The sequence below is a fragment of the Ranitomeya variabilis genome, chromosome 5 (genome assembly GCF_051348905.1).
Source record: "Ranitomeya variabilis isolate aRanVar5 chromosome 5, aRanVar5.hap1, whole genome shotgun sequence".
In the NCBI taxonomy this organism is placed as follows: domain Eukaryota; kingdom Metazoa; phylum Chordata; class Amphibia; order Anura; family Dendrobatidae; genus Ranitomeya; species Ranitomeya variabilis.
Window position 1 is genome coordinate 348,832,505 of NC_135236.1, and position 20,477 is coordinate 348,852,981.

The 20,477-nt window shown below is 45.6% G+C and overlaps 1 protein-coding gene across 1 annotated transcript; it reads left to right on the top strand.

The window, feature by feature from the left end:
* The first annotated feature begins 3,851 nt into the window (after window positions 1-3,851).
* Window positions 3,852-19,112, top strand: LOC143775014 (uncharacterized). The gene is made up of 4 exons (XM_077262833.1): window positions 3,852-3,926; window positions 17,971-18,112; window positions 18,218-18,368; window positions 18,449-19,112. The coding sequence occupies exons 1-4, from the start codon at window positions 3,852-3,854 to the stop codon at window positions 19,110-19,112; spliced, it is 1,032 nt and encodes a 343-aa protein (XP_077118948.1).
* Window positions 19,113-20,477: the final 1,365 nt, after the last annotated feature.

Below are 20,477 nucleotides of genomic sequence, written 5' to 3' on the forward strand. Positions count from 1 at the left end.
AATTCTTGTCTGACTTTCGTGACGTTTTTGAAGAACCCAAGGTTGGTTCACTACCTCCGCACCGGGAGTGCGATTGTGCCATAGACTTGATCCCGGGTAGTAAATACCCTAAGGGTCGTTTATTTAATCTGTCTGTGCCTGAACACGCTGCTATGCGAGAATATATAAAGGAGTCCTTGGAAAAGGGACATATTCGTCCTTCGTCATCTCCCTTAGGAGCCGGTTTTTTCTTTGTGTCTAAGAAAGACGGCTCTTTGAGGCCGTGTATTGATTATCGACTTTTGAATAAAATCACGGTTAAATATCAATATCCGTTACCACTGCTTACTGATTTGTTTGCTCGTATAAAGGGGGCCAAGTGGTTCTCTAAGATTGATCTCCGTGGGGCGTATAATTTGGTGCGAATCAAGCAGGGGGATGAGTGGAAAACCGCATTTAATACGCCCGAGGGCCATTTTGAGTATTTGGTGATGCCTTTTGGTCTTTCAAATGCCCCTTCAGTCTTCCAGTCCTTTATGCATGACATTTTCCGCGATTATTTGGATAAATTTATGATTGTGTATCTGGATGATATTCTGATTTTTTCGGATGACTGGGACTCTCATGTCCAGCAGGTCAGGAGGGTTTTTCAGGTTTTGCGGTCTAATTCCTTGTGTGTGAAGGGTTCTAAGTGTGTTTTTGGGGTTCAGAAGATTTCCTTCTTGGGATACATTTTTTCCCCCTCTTCCATCGAGATGGATCCTGTCAAGGTTCAGGCTATTGGTGATTGGACGCAACCCTCTTCTCTTAAGAGTCTTCAGAAATTTTTGGGCTTTGCTAACTTTTATCGTCGATTTATTGCTGGTTTTTCTGATGTTGTAAAACCATTGACTGATTTGACTAAAAAGGGTGCTGATGTTGCTGATTGGTCCCCTGATGCTGTGGAGGCCTTTCGGGAGCTCAAGCGCCGCTTTTCTTCCGCCCCAGTGTTGCGTCAGCCTGATGTTGCTCTTCCTTTTCAGGTTGAGGTCGACGCTTCTGAAATCGGAGCTGGGGCGGTGTTGTCGCAGAGAAGTTCCGACTGCTCCGTGATGAGACCTTGTGCTTTTTTTTCCCGTAAATTTTCGCCCGCCGAGCGGAATTATGATATTGGGAATCGGGAGCTATTGGCCATGAAGTGGGCTTTTGAGGAGTGGCGTCACTGGCTTGAGGGGGCCAGACATCAGGTGGTGGTATTGACTGACCACAAAAATTTAATTTACCTTGAGTCTGCCAGGCGCCTGAATCCTAGACAAGCGCGCTGGTCGTTGTTTTTCTCTCGGTTTAATTTTGTGGTGTCTTACCTACCGGGTTCTAAGAATGTTAAGGCGGATGCCCTTTCTAGGAGTTTTGAGCCTGACTCCCCTGGTAATTCTGAGCCCACAGGTATCCTTAAAGATGGAGTGATATTGTCTGCCGTTTCTCCAGACCTGCGGCGGGCCTTGCAGGAGTTTCAGGCGGATAGACCTGATCGTTGCCCACCTGGTAGACTGTTTGTTCCTGATGATTGGACCAGTAGAGTCATCTCTGAGGTTCATTCTTCTGCGTTGGCAGGTCATCCTGGAATCTTTGGTACCAGGGATTTGGTGGCAAGGTCCTTCTGGTGGCCTTCCCTGTCACGAGATGTGCGAGGCTTTGTGCAGTCTTGTGACGTTTGTGCTCGGGCCAAGCCTTGTTGTTCTCGGGCTAGTGGATTGTTGTTACCCTTGCCTATCCCGAAGAGGCCTTGGACGCACATCTCGATGGATTTTATTTCGGATCTGCCTGTTTCTCAGAAGATGTCTGTCATCTGGGTGGTGTGTGACCGTTTCTCTAAGATGGTCCATCTGGTTCCCTTGCCTAAGTTGCCTTCTTCTTCCGAGTTGGTTCCTCTGTTTTTTCAAAATGTTGTTCGTTTGCATGGTATTCCGGAGAATATCGTTTCTGACAGAGGGACCCAGTTCGTGTCTAGATTTTGGCGGGCATTCTGTGCTAGGATGGGCATAGATTTGTCTTTTTCGTCTGCTTTCCATCCTCAGACTAATGGCCAGACCGAGCGGACTAATCAGACCTTGGAGACATATTTGAGGTGTTTTGTGTCTGCGGATCAGGATGATTGGGTTGCTTTTTTGCCTTTGGCGGAGTTCGCCCTCAATAATCGGGCCAGCTCTGCCACCTTGGTGTCCCCGTTTTTCTGTAATTCGGGGTTTCATCCTCGATTTTCCTCCGGTCAAGTGGAATCTTCGGATTGTCCTGGAGTGGATGCTGTGGTGGAGAGGTTGCATCAGATTTGGGGGCAGGTGGTGGACAATTTGAAGTTGTCCCAGGAGAAGACTCAGCTTTTTGCCAACCGTCGTCGTCGTGTTGGTCCTCGGCTTTGTGTTGGGGACTTGGTGTGGTTGTCTTCTCGTTTTGTCCCTATGAGGGTTTCTTCTCCTAAGTTTAAGCCTCGGTTCATCGGCCCGTACAAGATATTGGAGATTATTAACCCTGTGTCCTTCCGTTTGGACCTCCCTGCATCCTTTTCGATTCATAATGTTTTTCATCGGTCATTGTTGCGCAGGTATGAGGTACCAGCTGTGCCTTCCGTTGAGCCTCCTGCTCCGGTGTTGGTTGAGGGTGAGTTGGAGTACGTTGTGGAAAAGATCTTGGACTCTCGTGTTTCCAGACGGAAACTCCAGTATCTGGTCAAATGGAAGGGATACGGTCAGGAGGATAATTCTTGGGTCACTGCCTCTGATGTTCATGCCTCCGATCTTGTCCGTGCCTTTCATAGGGCTCATCCTGATCGCCCTGGTGGTTCTGGTGAGGGTTCGGTGCCCCCTCCTTGAGGGGGGGGTACTGTTGTGAAATTGGATTCTGGGCTCCCCCGGTGGCCACTTGTGGAATTTAACTTGTGTGCATCATCCCCTCTGTTCACCTGCTCCTATCAGGATGTGGGAGTCGCTATATAACCTTGCTCCTCTGTCAGTTTCATGCCGGTCAACAATGTAATCAGTAGCCTTTCTGTGCTTGTTCCTGCTACTAGACAACTCCCAGCTAAGTTGGACTTTTGTCCTTGTGTGTTTTTGCATTTTGTTCCTGTTCACAGCTGCTGTTTCGTTACTGTGTCTGGAAAGCTCTTGTGTGCGGAAATTGCCACTCTGGTGTTATGAGTTAATGCTAGAGTCTTAAAGTAATTTCTGGATGGTGTTTTGATAGGGTTTTCTGCTGACCATGAAAGTGCCTTTTCTGTCTTCATGCTATCTAGTAAGCGGACCTCGATTTTGCTAAACCTATTTTCATACTACGTTTGTCATTTCATCTTAAATCACCGCCAATATATGTGGGGGCCTCTGTCTGCCTTTTGGGAAAATTTCTCTAGAGGTGAGCCAGGACTGTCTTTTCCTCTGCTAGGATTAGGTAGTTCTCCGGCTGGCGCTGGGCATCTAGGGATAAAAAAACGTAGGCATGCTACCCGGCCACTTCTAGTTGTGCGGCAGGTTTAGTTCATGGTCAGTATAGTTTCCATCTTCCAAGAGCTAGTTCTCATATATGCTGGGCTATGTTCTCTCGCCATTGAGAATCATGACACAAGACTATCGTCCAGTGGCTATGAAGTCCTTGGAGAGAATAATACTCGCCTACTTGTGTCCAAGGGTGAGGGCTTTTACTGACCCCCTGCAGTTTGCATACCAGCAGACATTGGGGGTGGATGATGCTGTAGTGTCTCTGCTACATACAGTACATTCATTCTTGTACAATAATGGAACTGCAGTGCATACCCTATTTTTTTTTACTTTTCAAGTGCTTTCAATACCTTACAGCCACCCTTACTACGTAATAAGCTGACTGATATGGTGGTAGATGAGGGGATGGTGAACTGGATAAACGACTACCTGACAGACAGGTCGCAGTTTGTAAGGTTGGGAGAGGTGGCATCTGGCAGTGTACGGAGCAGTGTTGGAGCCCCTCAGGGTACAGTTCTGTCGTCCTTTCTCTTCACATTGTATACAGCTGACTTTCAGTATAAATCAGATTTTTGTCACCTCCAAAAATTCTCAGATGACTCAGTGATTGTAGGGGGCATTGTGGGGGGCCGAGGGGTGGAGGAATATAGAAGGGTGGATTCTGACTTTGTGGATTGGTGCCTGACTAACTGTCTAGAACTAAATGTAAAGAAAACCAAGGAGTTGGTGGTGAGTTATAGAAAGAAAAAGGAGGATTACTTACCGATCAATATTGCTGGCCAGGAGGTTGAGATTGTTGAGAGCTACAAATATTTGGGGGTTCACCTTGACAGTAAACTCAATTGGAGGTGTCATACAGAAAAGGTTTACAGGAATGAGCAGACTATACTTTCTTTGGAAGCTCAGGTCATTCAATGTGTGCAGTAAAATGCTGGAAATGTTCTACCAGTCCGTTGTGGCAAGCGCCATTTTTTTTGCTATCATTTGCTGGGGCAGTAGTGTGCGAGTATCTGACACTAATAAGCTCAACAAACTGATCAAGAAGGTAAGCGCGGTTATTGGCCTCCATCTGGACTCTTGAGGAGGTATTGGAGGATAGAATTCAAAAGAATTGTAGGGCTATAATGAACAATAATACACACCCACTATACAAGCTGTTCTTTAAGCAGAAGAGCACATTCAGCAGCCATCTAATCCTACTAAGGTGCAAGAAGGAGAAATTCAGGAAATCGTTTGTACCCACTGCTATGGGGATGTATAATAATTTACTAAGGGTGGTAGACAATAATGACCGATTGCTGGTGTACTAATGTCAGTGCTATATATACCTGAACCACCCACATTTATTTGTTATGTAATGTTGGTATACCTCTGCAAGATATGTGTCCAAATATTTTATGTACTGCTGTTTGTATTGCTGCTGTAATGCTGTAATTTCCCCCCCGGGATCAATAAAGTGTATCGTATCATATTGTTTAAGACAATAATAGTCTTAGAAGCAACTCCCCCTTTCCCATCCCTCTTTTATCCACTGCAGGCATTCCTAGATTTATCTACAGGAGTTTGATGCCACATTATACATTTTTTGAGAGCCAGTAGTTCAGGCTAGGTTCGAAATAGAAACGATAACAGCATCCTGTGTTCGTGAAATATCACTGACTTTTGTATGGCTCTTTTAGCATTTGCAAATGTTTCAGACCACTAATGGATTGGAACACTGGGAATCTACTAATAGGGCTATAAAAATAACTGGATTTCACATATCTAGCAAGTATCCCTCATGCTTCTCTTCTTAATGTTCCAATTGCTGCACAACTAAGCTTGTAAAATTGAGTTAAGCAGCTGGTACATAGCTTCTCATTTTGTAACCTCATTTTTCTTTTACAGTAGGATGAACTAGGTGTGCATAGCGCTTATTTCATTGCATTGCATGACATCAAGTATTATATGCCTTATCTTTAGGCAGCACTAATGATTCTGGATAGACACTTTCTGACTAAATTGTACCTTTCAGATAACATAAAAGTCTTTAAAAATGAAAAGTACAGTGAGCAAAATAATTCATCCTTTAAATATCTTGCCTTCACATTCTAGTCTCCTAATCAGGGGATATTCTATCCACATTTTTCTAACCTCAATTGAACTTGCCTGTCCTTTGAAGAACAGCAAAAAAGTAGGCAAAAAACATACAAAATGAATTTAAAGAATATTTTAAGATAGTCATGGAAACCAAAACTGTCATGCTTTTACTAAAGTACAAAAGGAAAAAGTTATTCAATTGAACCCTTTACTGTTAAACTAACCTTTCTGCCCACTAATAATTCAACGTTTCCTGCAACGATGTGCATTTAGTGCAAAATAAAAGGAAAAAAAAACAATATTAGCAAAAAATATGCACTGCAGCCTAAATAAGCTAAAATAAATGAAAATGCTACCAAGAAAAGAAAAAAAGTACTAGCAAACCAAAAAAAAATGCTTGCGCAAACATAAGTTTTTATGTATTGTTGCCTAAATAAACTAAAATGAATGAAAATGCTAGTGAGAAAAGAAAGGCAAAAAACAATACAAGCAAAACAGAAAATAAATGTGCAAAACATTACTCTTTATGCACTGCAGCCTTATAAGTTACAGTAGAATGAAACTGCTAGCAAGGACAGAAAAGGAAAACAACTAATACTAGCAAAACAAAAAGTAAAATGCCTATGCAAAACATTAACCTTTATGCACTGCAGCCTAAATAAGCTAAAATAAATGAAAATGCTAGCAAAAACAAAAAACTAAAACAATACTAGCAAAAGAAGAAATAAATGTCTGTGCAGTACATTACTCGCTATGCTCTGTAACCTAAATAAGACACAATAAATGAAAATGTAAACAAGAAAATAAAAAAAACAGTCCTAGCAAAACAAAAAAAATTAAAAAGCCTGTGTAAAATATTACTTTTTGTGCACTGTAGCCTAGATAAGCCAAAAAAGGCAAGGAACTACCTGTAGACAGTGACATGTGCAATGGGAAACTGTATATATACATATGTAGAATGTGGTGACCAAATAGTCACATACCTTAGAGAAAACCACTGCTAACAATTATGGCTGAATTGCCAAAAATGCAGAAAGATGCATGTTACAATATGTGAATTAATAGCAGTGGCTAAAAAGACTCAAGGAAGTAAATGACAATTTACCTGTAAAGGATCCCGAGTGCAAGTGTGACGCCTACCTTGCACTCGGTGTTAGGGCTAGCCAAAACCAAATAATTAGAGAGATGGTATAAGGTGCGTTTTCAGCCCGGGGTCCACCGTGCAGAGATGGAACCTGCTGCTGAGTAATGACGGACTATATGGCGGTACAATGTGGATACACACACGGGTTAACTTTACCCTGTGTGAAGGAAGAAAACCCTGTTGTGTCACAGGGCCGCGGTACCGCACCAAGAGTGCAAGCATAGGGTCTCAGGACTCTATCCCAAGACACAGGATTTGAGTACGTACAGACCACTTGAGCTCGACACCGCAACTGGGGTGTCAGAGTAACTGCAAAATAACTTACAGGCACAAGAGTGCATGCAGTGCCACTCTGGTGGACACCACTAACCATCCATACTTGGGATAGGAAAGCACTCTAATAGCGCACGGCGCTGCACTGGCGGTCACAGAAATTAGACGCTGTTTCTTGTGTTTATTGTTGATAGCTCAGCCGGGCACTAGATAGTAGACATCCACCTTAGGCGAGCAGTAAAATACAAGGGAGGGGATAACTAATGAACAGCTTTCACTCATCAACACACACACAATTTCAAGAATACACTAGCGCATGGCTGAGCAGCCATGCAAACTTTTTATAGTGGCAGTGCTACAAGACCTTCCAGATGGACCAATAGGAGCCGCAACAGGACCTGAGCATGTGACCCCCAACCTCCAATGGAAAGTCGTCCCATGGGCATGCTCATTATGGGAAAAGCAGGACTTAGTCCCAGAAAGACCTGCTCGCTGATGATCATTGCTGGCTACAAAGACAGAGCCTGGAAGGGCAATAGTAACCAGTTGTCCAGTATCAGCCTGAGCTAGATGCTGGGACCAACGTCTCCACTGAGCAAGCTCCACTGTGGCTGGGGAAGAATGGGAGACCGCAGCAGAGATGGTTTGAGATTCCTGCTCTGCAGAGGCGGGAACTTGACACCTAACACTCAAGATTAGTGTTGAGCGATACCTTCCGATATTTGAAAGTATCGGTATCGGATGGTATCGGCCGATATCCGAAAAATATCAGATATCGCCGATACCCGATACCAATACAAGTCAATGGGACACAAGTATCGGAAGGTATCCTGGATGGTTCCCAGGGTCTGAAGGAGAGGAAACTCTCCTTCAGGCCCTGGGATCCATATTCATGTGTAAAATAAAGAATAAAAATAAAAAATAGGGATATACGCACCCTGGTAGTAACCGCTGTAACCGGCAGCCTCCGTTCCTAAGAATGATCGAGTGAAAGACCGGCGCTGACGTCGCGGCTTGTGATTGGTCGTGTGACCGCTCACACGACCAATCACAAGCCGCGATGTCATCACAGGTCCTTCACTCGGCCATTCTTAGGAACGGAGGCTGCCGGTTGCACGTCTGAGGTCCAGGCTCCGTCGGAGGGGTGAGTATATCCATATTTTTATTTTTATTCTTTATTTTTTACATGAATATGGATCCCAGGGCCTGAAGGAGAGTCTCCTCTCCTCCAGACCCTGGGAACCATACACTGGGAGCTTCCGATTCCGATTTCCGATATCACAAAAATATCGGAACTCGGTATCGGAATTCCGATACCGCAAATATCGGCCGATACCCGATACTTGCGGTATCGGAATGCTCAACACTACTCAAGATCCTATTTTCACTTCAGCATGTGACTATTTGGTCACCATATTTTATATATATATGTTACTGTAAAAGTCAGAAGGACGGTAAAACCTAGGATTTACCGGTCAATCTGGACATTCACCGAGGCCGTCGGTAAAAGCTCAAAATGAAAAGTAAAATTGGACTTTTACCGGTGAAGTCTTGGTAAATGTTAACATTTCTCATACAGTATATATATTTACTGCTCAAAAAAATAAAGGGAACACTAAAATCCCACATCCTAGATATCACTGAATAAAATATTCCAGTTGTAAATCTTTATTCATTACATAGTGAAATGTGTTGAGAACAATAAAATAATATCCCACAGAGGTCTGGAGTTGGAATGATGCTCAAAATCAAAGTGGAAAATGAAGTTACAGGCTGATCCAACTTCAGTGGAAATGCACCAAGACAGGGAAATTATGCTCAGTATTGTGTGTAGCCTCATGTGCCTGTATGACCTTCCAACAATGCCTGGGCATGCTCCTGATGAGGCAGTGGATGATTTCCTAAGGCATCTCCTCCCAGACAGGGACTAAAGCATCTGCCAACTCCTGGACAGTCTGTGGTGCAACGTGACATTGGGGGATGGTGCGAGACATGATGTCCCAGATGTGTTCAATCAGATTCAGGTCTGGGGAATGGGCGGGCCAGTCCATAGCTCCAATGCCTTCATCTTGCAGGAACTGCTGACACACTTCAGCCACATGAGGTCTGGCATTATCCTGCATTATGAGGAACCCAGTGCCAAGTGCACCAGCATATTATGGTCTCACAAGGGGTCTGAGGATGTAATCTCGGTACCTAATGGCAGTCTACCTCTGGCGAGCACATGGAGGGCTGTGCGGCCCTCCAAAGAAATGCCACCCCACACCATTACTGACCCATTGCCAAACCAGTCATGCTGAAGGATGTTGCAGGCAGCAGATCACTCTCCATGGTGTCTCCAGACTCTGCCATGTCTGTCACATGTGCTCAGTGTGAACCTGCTTTCATCTGTGAAGAGCACAGGTCGCCAGTGGCAAATTTGCCAATTCTGGTGTTCTGTGGCAAATGCCAAACGTCCTGCATGGTGTTGGGCTGTGAGCACAACCCATCTGTGGTTGTCAGGCACTCAGACCATCATCATGAAGTCGGTTTCAAACCATTTGTGCAAACACATGCACATTTGTGGCCTGCTGGAGGTCAGTTTGCAGGGCTCTGGCAGTGCTCGTCCTGTTCCTCCTTGCACAAAGGCTGAGGTAGTGGTCCTGCTGCTGGGTGGTTGCCCTCCTACAGCCCCCTTCATGTCTCCTGGTGTACTGGCCTGTCTCCTGGTAGCACCTCCAGCCTCCGGACACTATGCTGACAGACACAGCAAACCTTCTTGCCACAGCTCGCATTGATGTGCCATCCTGGATGAGCTGCACTAATTGAGCCACTTGTGTGGGTTGTAGAGTCCATCTCATACCACGAATGTGAAAGCACAACCAACGTTCAAAAGTGACCAAAACATCAGCCAGAAAGCATTGGTACTGAGATGTGGTCTGTGGTCCCCATTTGCCAAACCATTCCTTTATTGAGTGTGTCTTGATAATTTCCAATAATTTCCATCTGTTGTCTGTTCCATTTGCACAACAGCATGTGAAATTGATTGTCAAACAGTGTTGCTTCCTAAGTGGACAGTTTGATTTCAAAGAAGTTTGATTTACTTGGAGTTATATTCTGTTGTTTAAGTGTTCCCCTTATTTTTTTGAGCAATGCATATTTATACAGTATATATACAATAGTTTCCCTTTGCACATGCCACTTTCTACGTAGTTTTTATTAATTTTATTTAATTTCTTAAATGTGTGCGGCTTCTCTTCTGCAATTACACTGCACACAAACCTGTGTTTTCAAATTAATATTTTTTTGTACTATTTCCATTTGCGCACACTATTTATTGATCTTCCATTGGATCACCCCATTTAGTTTTTTTCTAAATAAACCGCAATGATTGAAAATGCAAGTCAGTCCAATTTTTCTTTTGCACAGAGTTAGCTTTTATCTGCTCATTTATCATTAGTTCTAGCCAGTAGCATAGCTACCGGGGGACAGAGGGTGCGGGCGCACCGGGCCAAGTGCTCAGAGGGGGCCCACCCGGAGCAATGCTACTGCAACTGTATCGGAGCGCTGCGCGTGCCAATACAGTTACATTCTGCGGCAGAGCAGGGAGAATCAATCTCCCTGCGCTCCCGCCCGGCCACTGTGCAGCACCTGAGTGGGCAGGGGGCCGGTGCCAGCAGTGGGCCCCCCACCATCATTGGAAGATCAGCTGTACCAGCATTTAGCTGATGCAGCCGACCGCAATGATGGGAGGAGTGCTGCGCTCCTTCTCCCATCATCCCCCTGTCAGTGTCGGCGTCTAATGTCACCGACACTGACTGCGGGCGCGATGACGTCACTGCCCGGCGCTCGCTGTCAGGAGATCAGCAGGAGCAGTGCAGGAACCAGGAAGAGAGGTGAGTATTTATTTAATTTATTTTTTGTATGGGTGATGCTGCCTTATTACAGGGTCTGCCTATGGGGGTCTGCTGCTTACTACAGGGTCTATATAAACCAAAGCGTCAGTAAATGACTGCACATTACGACTCAATTATACATGGCTAATTAGGAGAAACAGGAGTCTAATGAATTAAACAAACCAAAATATTATCATCAAGTTATATTTATTGAAAATGTATAAGACAATAAAAACCATCATATGTATAAATATCACAAAAGTGAAATAGTGACTATATCAAAGTGCGCCTAAAGTTCCAGGTACATAGGACAGAGCAATAATGTCCAAATTATTACGATAGCTGCAATTCATACCACATGTGTGGCAGCAATCACTTTGTATGTGTGCTCACATGTGTAAACTAGTGGTAACATTACCTCCACTATATAGCACACCATACATTACCGTACCGCATTTATCGTATCGCAACCAAAGACATAAATATATTGTTGTATAGGGATAAATTACCCATAGATGTCTGTGATGGTATGTCCTAGTCCTGGATACGTGCCCCGACACGCGTTTCGCGTTGGTATGTGCCCGCTTCCTCAGGGGGCCACTGTGCAGCACCTGAGTGGGCAGGGGGCCGGTGCCAGCAGTGGGCCCCACACCATCATTGGAAGATCAGCTGTACCAGCATTTAGCTGATGCAGCCGACCGCAATGATGGGAGGAGTGCTGCGCTCCTTCTCCCATCATCCCCCTGTCAGTGTCGGCGTCTAATGTCACCGACACTGACTGCGGGCACGATGACGTCACTGCCCGGCGCTCGCTGTCAGGAGATCAGCAGGAGCAGTGCAGGAACCAGGAAGAGAGGTGAGTATTTATTTAATTTATTTTTTGTATGGGTGATGCTGCCTTATTACAGGGTCTGCCTATGGGGGTCTGCTGCTTACTACAGGGTCTGCCTATGGGGGGGCTGCTTTATTACAGGGTCCACCTATAGGAGTGCTGCCTTATTACAGGGTCTGCCTATGTGGGTCTGCCACCTTATTACAGGGTCTGCCTATAGGGGGCTGCCTTATTACAGGGTCTGACTATGGGGGCTGCCTTATTACAGGGTCTGCCTATAGGGGTGCTGCCTTATTACAGGGTCTGCCTATGGGGGTCTGCCACCTTATGACAGGGTCTGCCTATAGGGGGGTTGCCTTATTACAGGGTCTGACTATGGGGGGCTTCCTTATTACAGGGTCTGCCTATAGTGGTGCTGCCTTACTACAGAATCTGAATATGGGGGTGCTGCCTTATTACAGGGTCTGACTATAGGGGTGCTGACTTATTACAGGGTCTGCCTATAGGGGTGCTGCCTTATTACAGGGTCTGATTATGGGAGCTGCCTTATTACAGGGTCTGACTCTGGGGGCTGCCTTATTACAGGGTCTGACTATGGGGGCTGCCTTATTACAGGTCTGACTATGGGGGCAGCCTTATTACAGAGTGACTATGGGGGTGCTGCCTTATTACAGGGTCTGACTATGGGGGCTGCCTTATTACAGGGTATGTCTATGGGGGGCTGCCTTACTATAGTGTCTGCCTATGGGGGGCTGCCTTATTACAGGGTCTGCCTTATTACAGGGTCTGCCTATGGGGGTGCTGCCTTATTACAGGGTCTGACTGTGGGGGCTGCCTTATTACAGGGTCTGCCTATGGGGTACTGCCTTATTACAGGGTCTGCCTATATGGGGGTGCTGCCTTATTAGAGTGTCTGCCTATGAGGGCTGCTGTATGCTATAGAGTCTGCCTATGGGGAGTGCATTATACTATATTGTGGACTATTTGGTGCATTATGCTACTGTATATGGAGGCTATCTAGGGGGCCATCATACAGTGTGGAGATTACAGTGTGGGGGTCATTATACATTGTTGGAGCCATCAAACAGTTTTGGGGCTACTAAGGAGTCAGTATACAGTGAGGGGGCATTATACTGTGTAGTATAAGAGAGCATCATGCTGTGTATACGGGAACTGTACAGGGGAGACTCGGGACTTTATTAAATGTAAAGTGGGCACTTATTGTTATAGGGGAACTCAGGTTACTGAGGCTATCAAAGGGGCACACAGGGCATTATTATTTTCTAGGGGCAAAATATGGGCACTGTTTTCTAGGGCACTTGCACCTGGCATTACTATATTATAGATATTATAGAGGGGTGCTTTAGAAGTTAGAGGGCACAGAGAACCACACAGCAGGTGAAGTAATAGGGACACATACGACAGCAGAGGCTCAGTATTGGGGTATCAGGTGCAGTAATAAGGACTCATACGGCAGCAGAGGCTCAGCATTGGGGTAGCAGGTGCAGTAATAGGGACACATACGGCAGCCGCGGCTCAGTATTTGGGTATCAGGGGCAGTAATAGGGTCACATACGGCAGCAGCGGCTCAGTATTGGGGTATCAGGGGCAGTAATAGGGGCACATACGGCAGCAGCGGCTCAGTATTGGGGTAGCAGGTGCAGTAATAGGGACACATACGGCAGCAGCGGCTAAGCATTGGGGTATCAGGTGCAGTAATAGGGTCACATAGGGCAGCAGCGGCTCAGTATTGGGGTATCAGGTGCAGTAATAGGGACACATACGGCAGCAGCGGCTCAGTATTGGGGTATCAGGAGCAGTAAAAGGGACACATACGGCAGCAGCAGCTCAGTATTGGAGTAGCAGGTACAGTAATAGGGACACATATGGCAGCAGCAGCAGGGCCGGCGTTAGGGGCAGGCAGACTAGGCAGCTGCCTGGGGCCCCCGCTGCCCTAGGGGCCCCCAGCCAGGGGCAGACATACTGTTGATGGCACTGCTCCAGGGCCCAGAGGTGGAGGGGGGCCCCTGCAGGCAGGCCCGGTATCATGCAGGGTCGGGCCCCTCTCACCCCCTCCTGTAATCATGGAACACTGAGTGTCGGGGAGAGAGCGGGGCGCGAAGTGCAGGAGATCAAAAAGGGGGCGTGTCATGCAGGGAAAGACGCTGGCCAATGAACGCTTTCCTTACCTCACAGTGACCAGACTGAGGAGAGCGCTCACTGGCTGCCGTCTGTCCCCCTGCATGGAGCGTCCCAATCGTGAGTACTCGCCTACAGTCAGGGGCCCCGGCTGCACAGCACATAGGGACAGCAGTGGAGGAAGAGCAGGACTTACAGGGGGTCTTCTGCTCCCTCCACTGTTCTGTTCAGAGCAGGCTGCAGCGTCTCCTCACAGAGCAGAGATGGGGGAGGAGCTCACTGCAGGGGCAGCACGGCAGCAAAATGTATGCTGTGAAGTGACCTGAAAAGTAATGTGCAGTTATAATGCTCTTTATAACTTATCGCTTTATAATTTTAGTCATGGAACTTTTTGAATTTGAGTCTTTTCCTCCCTTACTGGGAATTTATCATCAGGTGCTGTCTGCTCTGTGCCCCATCCCCCACAGTGGGGTCTGCAGCCTTCTCCAGCTGAACTGACCTGCAGGGCTCATCTGATCACCTATACAAGATTAGTATGTATGTATGTATATGCATGTGTGCATCTGTGTGTATGTTTCTATCTGTGTGTATCTGTGTATGTACAGTATATGTGTGTATGTATATGGTATAGTTGTATGGCTGTGTGTGTATGCATGTACAGTATGTGTGTATCTGTGTATGTGAAATAAATTTGTATGGATATATGGTATATATGTATGTTTATGTGCATGTACATACAGTATATGTGTGTACGGTATGTGTATACTATGTGTATATACTGTATGTGTGTATGTACGGTACGTGTATGTGTATCTGTATGTTCGGTATATGTGTGTGTATGCATGTACGGTATATGTATGTATGTACGGTATGTGCATTTGGGTGTATTTTATATGTATGTACGGTATGTGTGTACTATATGTATATAACTGTATCTGTGTATGTACGGTATATGTGTGTATCTGTGTGTATGTACGGTATATGTGTACGGCATTTGTGTGAATGTACGGTATATGCATGTGTGCATGTACGGTATGTGTATGTATGATGGTATATGTATGTGTATCTGTGTGTACGTACGGTGTATGTATGTGTATTTGTGTGTATGTATGGTATATGTATGTACGGTATGTGTATACTATCAGTGTATATAACTGTATGTGTGTATGCATGTAAGGTGTATGTCTGTGTATGTACGGTATGTGTATGTACGGTGTATGTATGTACAGTATATGCCGGAACAAAAATCATTGTTCTCATCAGCACATCGCCCAGTTAAAACTGCAGATATTCTGCTAAGATGATACTGTATGGGGACAGATTGATTTACTAGTGATCATTCTCTCCCCAGCCAGTGTAAAGAGGCTAGAAACAAGTGGCGAATGACTTCAATATTGTTGATCACGCTCGTCTAGTGGCCTGAAATCAGCGCATGTAGCTACAACCAAAATGTTTCTGTTGGTGCAATATGTTAGCATTTGGGGCCCCATTTTAAACTTTTGCCTAGGGCCCCACTTTGCCTAAAACCGGCCCTGAGCAGCAGTTCAGTATTGGGATATCATCAGTATAAGGAGTTTGTGCAGGTTGGGAATAGGTGATGATGGGGCTGGAATGTGAGAAGTGAAATGTGCCTTTGTTGTATGCTCTGCAAACAGTACTGGCTGGAAAAAGTTGTCATGTCGGTCTGGGCCAGATGGAAAAGATGGGAAAAATGAACGATTCCATCAGAAAGGACATCGACGGTAAGACATTATCTGTAATTGTGCTGTGATCTCTTATATGTTCTGTAGGACTGGTATCTACCACTGACCATATGGCAGTAATATCCATATTGGTCTTTATATAGAGATTATCTTCAGTAACAGTGCAGTCATCTGCTGAGGTTCTCCTCCACTATTAGGCCATGTTCACACAGTGCGTTTTTTACCGCGGAACCGCGGCGGTTTTGCCGCTGCGGTTCCGCAGCTGTTTTCCATGCAGGGTACAGTACACTGTACCCTATGGAAAACAGGACACACTGTGCACATGGTCCGGAAATTTAAAAAAAAAGCCGTGCTGAATAGCTCCCGGAAAAAAGAAGGAGCATGTCAATTCTTCTTCCTGAACCGCAGCGGTTCTGCACCCATAGACCTCCATTGTGAGGTCAAAATCGCAGTAAAACACGCAGATCAAAAATATATCTGCGTGTTTTACTGCGGTTTGATGTGCAGAACCGCTGCTGCAGGAAGTGCGGGGGAGCGGGCGGAAGTGCGTGGGCGGAAGTCCGTGAGCGGCGTGTGTGGTCCCGACTGTGTCACGAAGAGACTGTCATCATGGAGTTATACCGTCGCATGGGGATCGATGTCGGGCGTCTGATTGATTTGGTAAGTCTGTGTGTCCGTCCCCATGCGACGATATGCCTCTATTGTGCTAAGTCGCTGTATCGGACTACTACTCCCATCCGGTATTAGGATGGGAGAGTTGTCCCTGTGTCCGGCGACTTAGCACAATACTAAAGTTCACACCAAACACAAACACACAATACACAAACATGACACACAGTACAGTACATACAACACATAACACAGAGTATATACTCACCAACAGCACACTTGTAGGCGAAGCCCTCGATCCTCAATGAAAAAATCCCAAAATAATAAAGCAAATTCATACTCCCTGTCCGCAGAATCCATAACCGAGTGTCCCACGACGATCGGCTGCTCTCCGGCGATACACTGCCAGGAGCGAAGCGCCTAGCAGTGTATCGCGTACTGTCCCTGAGCTCAATGGCGCCGGCGTCTCGGTTAACGGCAGTACAGCTGCGTTGAACTTTCCCACGCAGCACTGCCGTTAAGCAAGAGAGCCGGGGTCAATGACCGCCGGTTAACTCGCTCGCGCATGCGCAGTGACACACCGACAGGAACTATGGCTCCTGTCAGTGTGTTGCTGCAGCCGTGGAGAGCAGACATATCTCTGGATGTGTCTGTTCTCCATGGAAGATCTTCGTGGGACCCTCGATGGATTTCTGCGGACAGGGCCAGGGAGTATGAATTTGTTTTTTTATTTTGCGTCTTTTTCAGGTCGAGGGTCTTCAGGACGGATTGAGCGTACAATAAAATATGGTCAAAAAGTGTGTGTCTTTATTTCATTAAAATATTTTTTTTCTAGTGTTTGTGGGTTTTTTTTTAACCCTTTCATTGGATTAATAATGGATAGGCGTCTTATTGACGCCTCTCCATTATTAACCGGGCTTAATGCCACCTTACAATAGCAAGGTGGCATTAACCCCTCATTACCCCATATCCCACCGCTACACGGGAGTGGGAAGAGAGTGGCCAAGTGCCAGAATAGGCGCATCTTCCAGATGTGCCTTTTCTGGGGTGGCTGGGGGCAGATGTTTGTAGCCAGGGGGGGGCCAATAACCATGGACCCTCTTCTGGCTATTAATATCTGCCCTCAGTCACTGGCTTTACCATTCTGGCGGAGAAAATTGCGCGGGAGCCCACGCCAATTTTTTCCGCCATTTAACCCTTTAATAGGATTAATAATGGATAGGCGTCTTATTAACGCCTCTCCATTATTAACCGGGATTAATGCCACCTTACAATAGGAAAAATACGTGCAAATGAAAGACGTGGCACTTAAATACGGGATACGTGGCACTTAAATACGTGGCACGTGGCACTTGTACGTGATACGTGGCACTTAAATACGTGATACGTGTCACTTATACGTGATACGTGTCACTTATACGTGATACGTGGCACATGGCACTTATACGTGGCACTTAAATACGTGGCACTTAAATACGTGGCACGTGGCACTTAAATACGTGGTACTTAAATACGTGGCACTTAAATACGTGGCACGTGGCACTTAAATACGTGGCACGTGGCACTTAAATACGTGGCACGTGGCACTTAAATACGTGGCACTTAAATACGTGGCACGTGGCACTTATACGTGGCACTTAAATACTTAAATACGTGTGTCCGTCCCCATGCGACGATATGCCTCTATTGTGCTAAGTCGCCGTATCGGACTACAACTCCCATGCGGTATTTAGGATGGGAGAGTTGTCCCTGTGTCCGGCGACTTAGCACAATACTAAAGTTCACACCAAACACAAACAATTCCAGCAATTGTTTAACATTACTTGGTCGCGCTATAGATTATGAGATGACACTATTGTATTTATTGTAGGTTCGGGATTATCCGGCCTTGTGGGACCCAGCTGATGAATCCTACAAGGATAAATATTTCCGGGAACTAGCCTGGACTAAAATAGTACGAGACCTTATCCCAGATTGGGACAAGTATCCAGGGAGTACACAGCAGCAAATTGGTAATTTTATTTAAATTTATTTAGTAAACCTTGAGTATATTAAAAATATAATTTGTTTAGATCTCACAAAAAATGTTGTTGTATTTTGTAACCTTTTTTTGGTAGATAACGATGTGAGGAAACGTTGGCGCTCAATCAGAGACCGTTTCACGAAGTTCCTGAACGAATGTTCTAAGAGTGGCTCTTCGCCAAGCAAAAGTAAATTTCCCTTTAGCGAAGAGCTGCAGTTTCTTGTGTCCAGTAGGACATTGAGAAAGTAAGTTAAAATCCACTCCACATGATTATTTAAATATAATATGTTGTGCGAAAAATTGATGTTTTTTTTTTCGCCAACAGGACGGAAGGAAACATGTCGGTGGCTGATTTGGAGGACAGCGACAAAGAGGATGGAGCAGGCAGTTCCTCTGGAGTGGGAGGGACCATCTCTACCTCCACTCCCACAGCTTCTGCTGAATCAGCATCCACTTCAGCAGCTGCTGCATCAACATCTAGTTCAGCAGCTGCTGAAGCATCTGATTCCGCAGAAGCTGTGAGAGTGGAGAAGAGAGCTGTCTATCCGGTGGCAGCAGAGAAAAAAAAAAAAAAAACAAAGAAAAACCAAGATGACCAAACTGTCCAAATAGCTTGCGACACGTTAGATCTATTAAAAAAATCAAGTTCTGATGACCACTGCGACTCCTTCGCAATAACTGTGGCAAGGAAAACACGCTCCCTGCCACCGGATAGACAATCTCTTTTCATGTCCATGGTCCAGATGTCCCTCACTGCTCTGGAGGACCCTGCTCCGATATCTCCATACAATGAAGTTCTGATGGGGGTGTTGGGACTTTTCAGGCCCCGACACCGAACACCGGAAACACCAGCTTCCAGACCCCAGTATTTGGCCCACAGCCAAGTTACTTCTGGAGATAGAGGAAGTTCGCAGCATATGGGGGGAGCACCATATCAATCAGAGGGATCAAATTTCCTCTATTCTCCAGAATATACTTTTCTGAATTGAACGTGGGCAAAAGTTTTCAGTGGCACCGAGTTTTTTTTTGTTTGTTTTTTAGCTCCAGTTGCCGGTTGCCTTTGAAAGGGGCTTTTTTTTGTTTTTTTCTAATTGAAAAATCTTTTGTAAATATTGCAAAGAATTTGTGTTCTTTTAAATATATTATATTTCACACATAATATTCTCGTCTTTATTACAATGCGGTCAAGGCCGCTATCCTGGGTTTATGGGCTATCAATTAGTGGTTTATGTGTTGATGTGTTAACAATTGTATACGTCATACTGCTATTATTTTCATAAAACACCAAAATTTTTGTAGCCAAAAAAAACAAAAAAAAACAAATTACACCCAAATAGATTTTTTATTGATATTACAACCAATTATTTAAAACTTTTTTTGGTAACATGAAACAAAAAAATTTTTTTTCAAACTTTTGTGTTGGTTGCTGGCGTTTCTCATTCTTCGGGATGTTGGCAAAACTGTTATCAGCGATGTTGGCAACATTTCTGGGGGGGTCAGTGTAGATGCATCCTTCTCTGCTGGTCAGGCTGCTCAACACCAGCACAGGAGTATTGCCAGTGCACGGCACCTTCTGGACTCATGAAGTAGTCAGTGAAGGATTCTCTCACACGCACACCTGAGTTGGACGGCCTGCCCAGACCCCCGTTGACCACTGGATTAAATACTGCCTGCTGGTACTCCACATCTACGTCAGTGTTGTACTCACGAGCATAGTTGTGGAGTACACAGCAAGCCTTTATCACAGCATCAACGGTGTCTGTGTCCAACTGAATGGCAGTGTGAAAGATCCTCCACTGACTAGTCATGATCCCAAAGGTGCATTCCACATATCTGCGTGCACGACTCAGCCGATAATTAAAAATCCTCCGTCGGGCATCCAGTCCCCTTCGTGGGTATGGGCGCAGCAGGGTTGTCGTTAAGGGAAACGCCTCATCCGATACCATCACAAAGGGCACTGGATGTGTGGAACCCGGCAAAGGTCTTGGGGCTGGGAGCGTGCCGCCATCTCGAAGAATTTGCATCCCAATCTGTGACGTTCGCAACACCCGAGAATCCCCAGTACTACCATAGGCACCAACATCAATGGCAACAAATTTGTAATGGGCATCAGCCACCGCCATCAGGACCACTGAAAAATACTTCTTATAATTAAAGAAGCGTGATCCTGATCGTGGTGGCTGCTGAACCCGAACATGTTTACCATCGACTGCACCTATGCAGTTTGGGAAATTGGCCACAGACTGAAAGCCTGCTGCAACCTGCAGCCAAGTCTCCTCGGTTGGGGAAGGCATCACTATAGGTTGCAACTTCTGCCAGATGACGGTACATGTACACCTCACAATGTTAGAGAT

What these genes read in the sequence shown, in the direction of transcription:
- LOC143775014 (XM_077262833.1), top strand. Translation starts at nt 3,852, where the DNA reads ATGGTGAACTGGATAAACGACTACCTGACAGACAGGTCGCAGTTTGTA. An exon ending in GAGAGGTGGCATCTGGCAGT is followed by an intron (nt 3,927 to 17,970) that starts GTACGGAGCAGT and finishes TATTTATTGTAG; the next exon opens with GTTCGGGATTATCCGGCCTT. An exon ending in TCCAGTAGGACATTGAGAAA is followed by an intron (nt 18,369 to 18,448) that starts GTAAGTTAAAAT and finishes TTTCGCCAACAG; the next exon opens with GACGGAAGGAAACATGTCGG.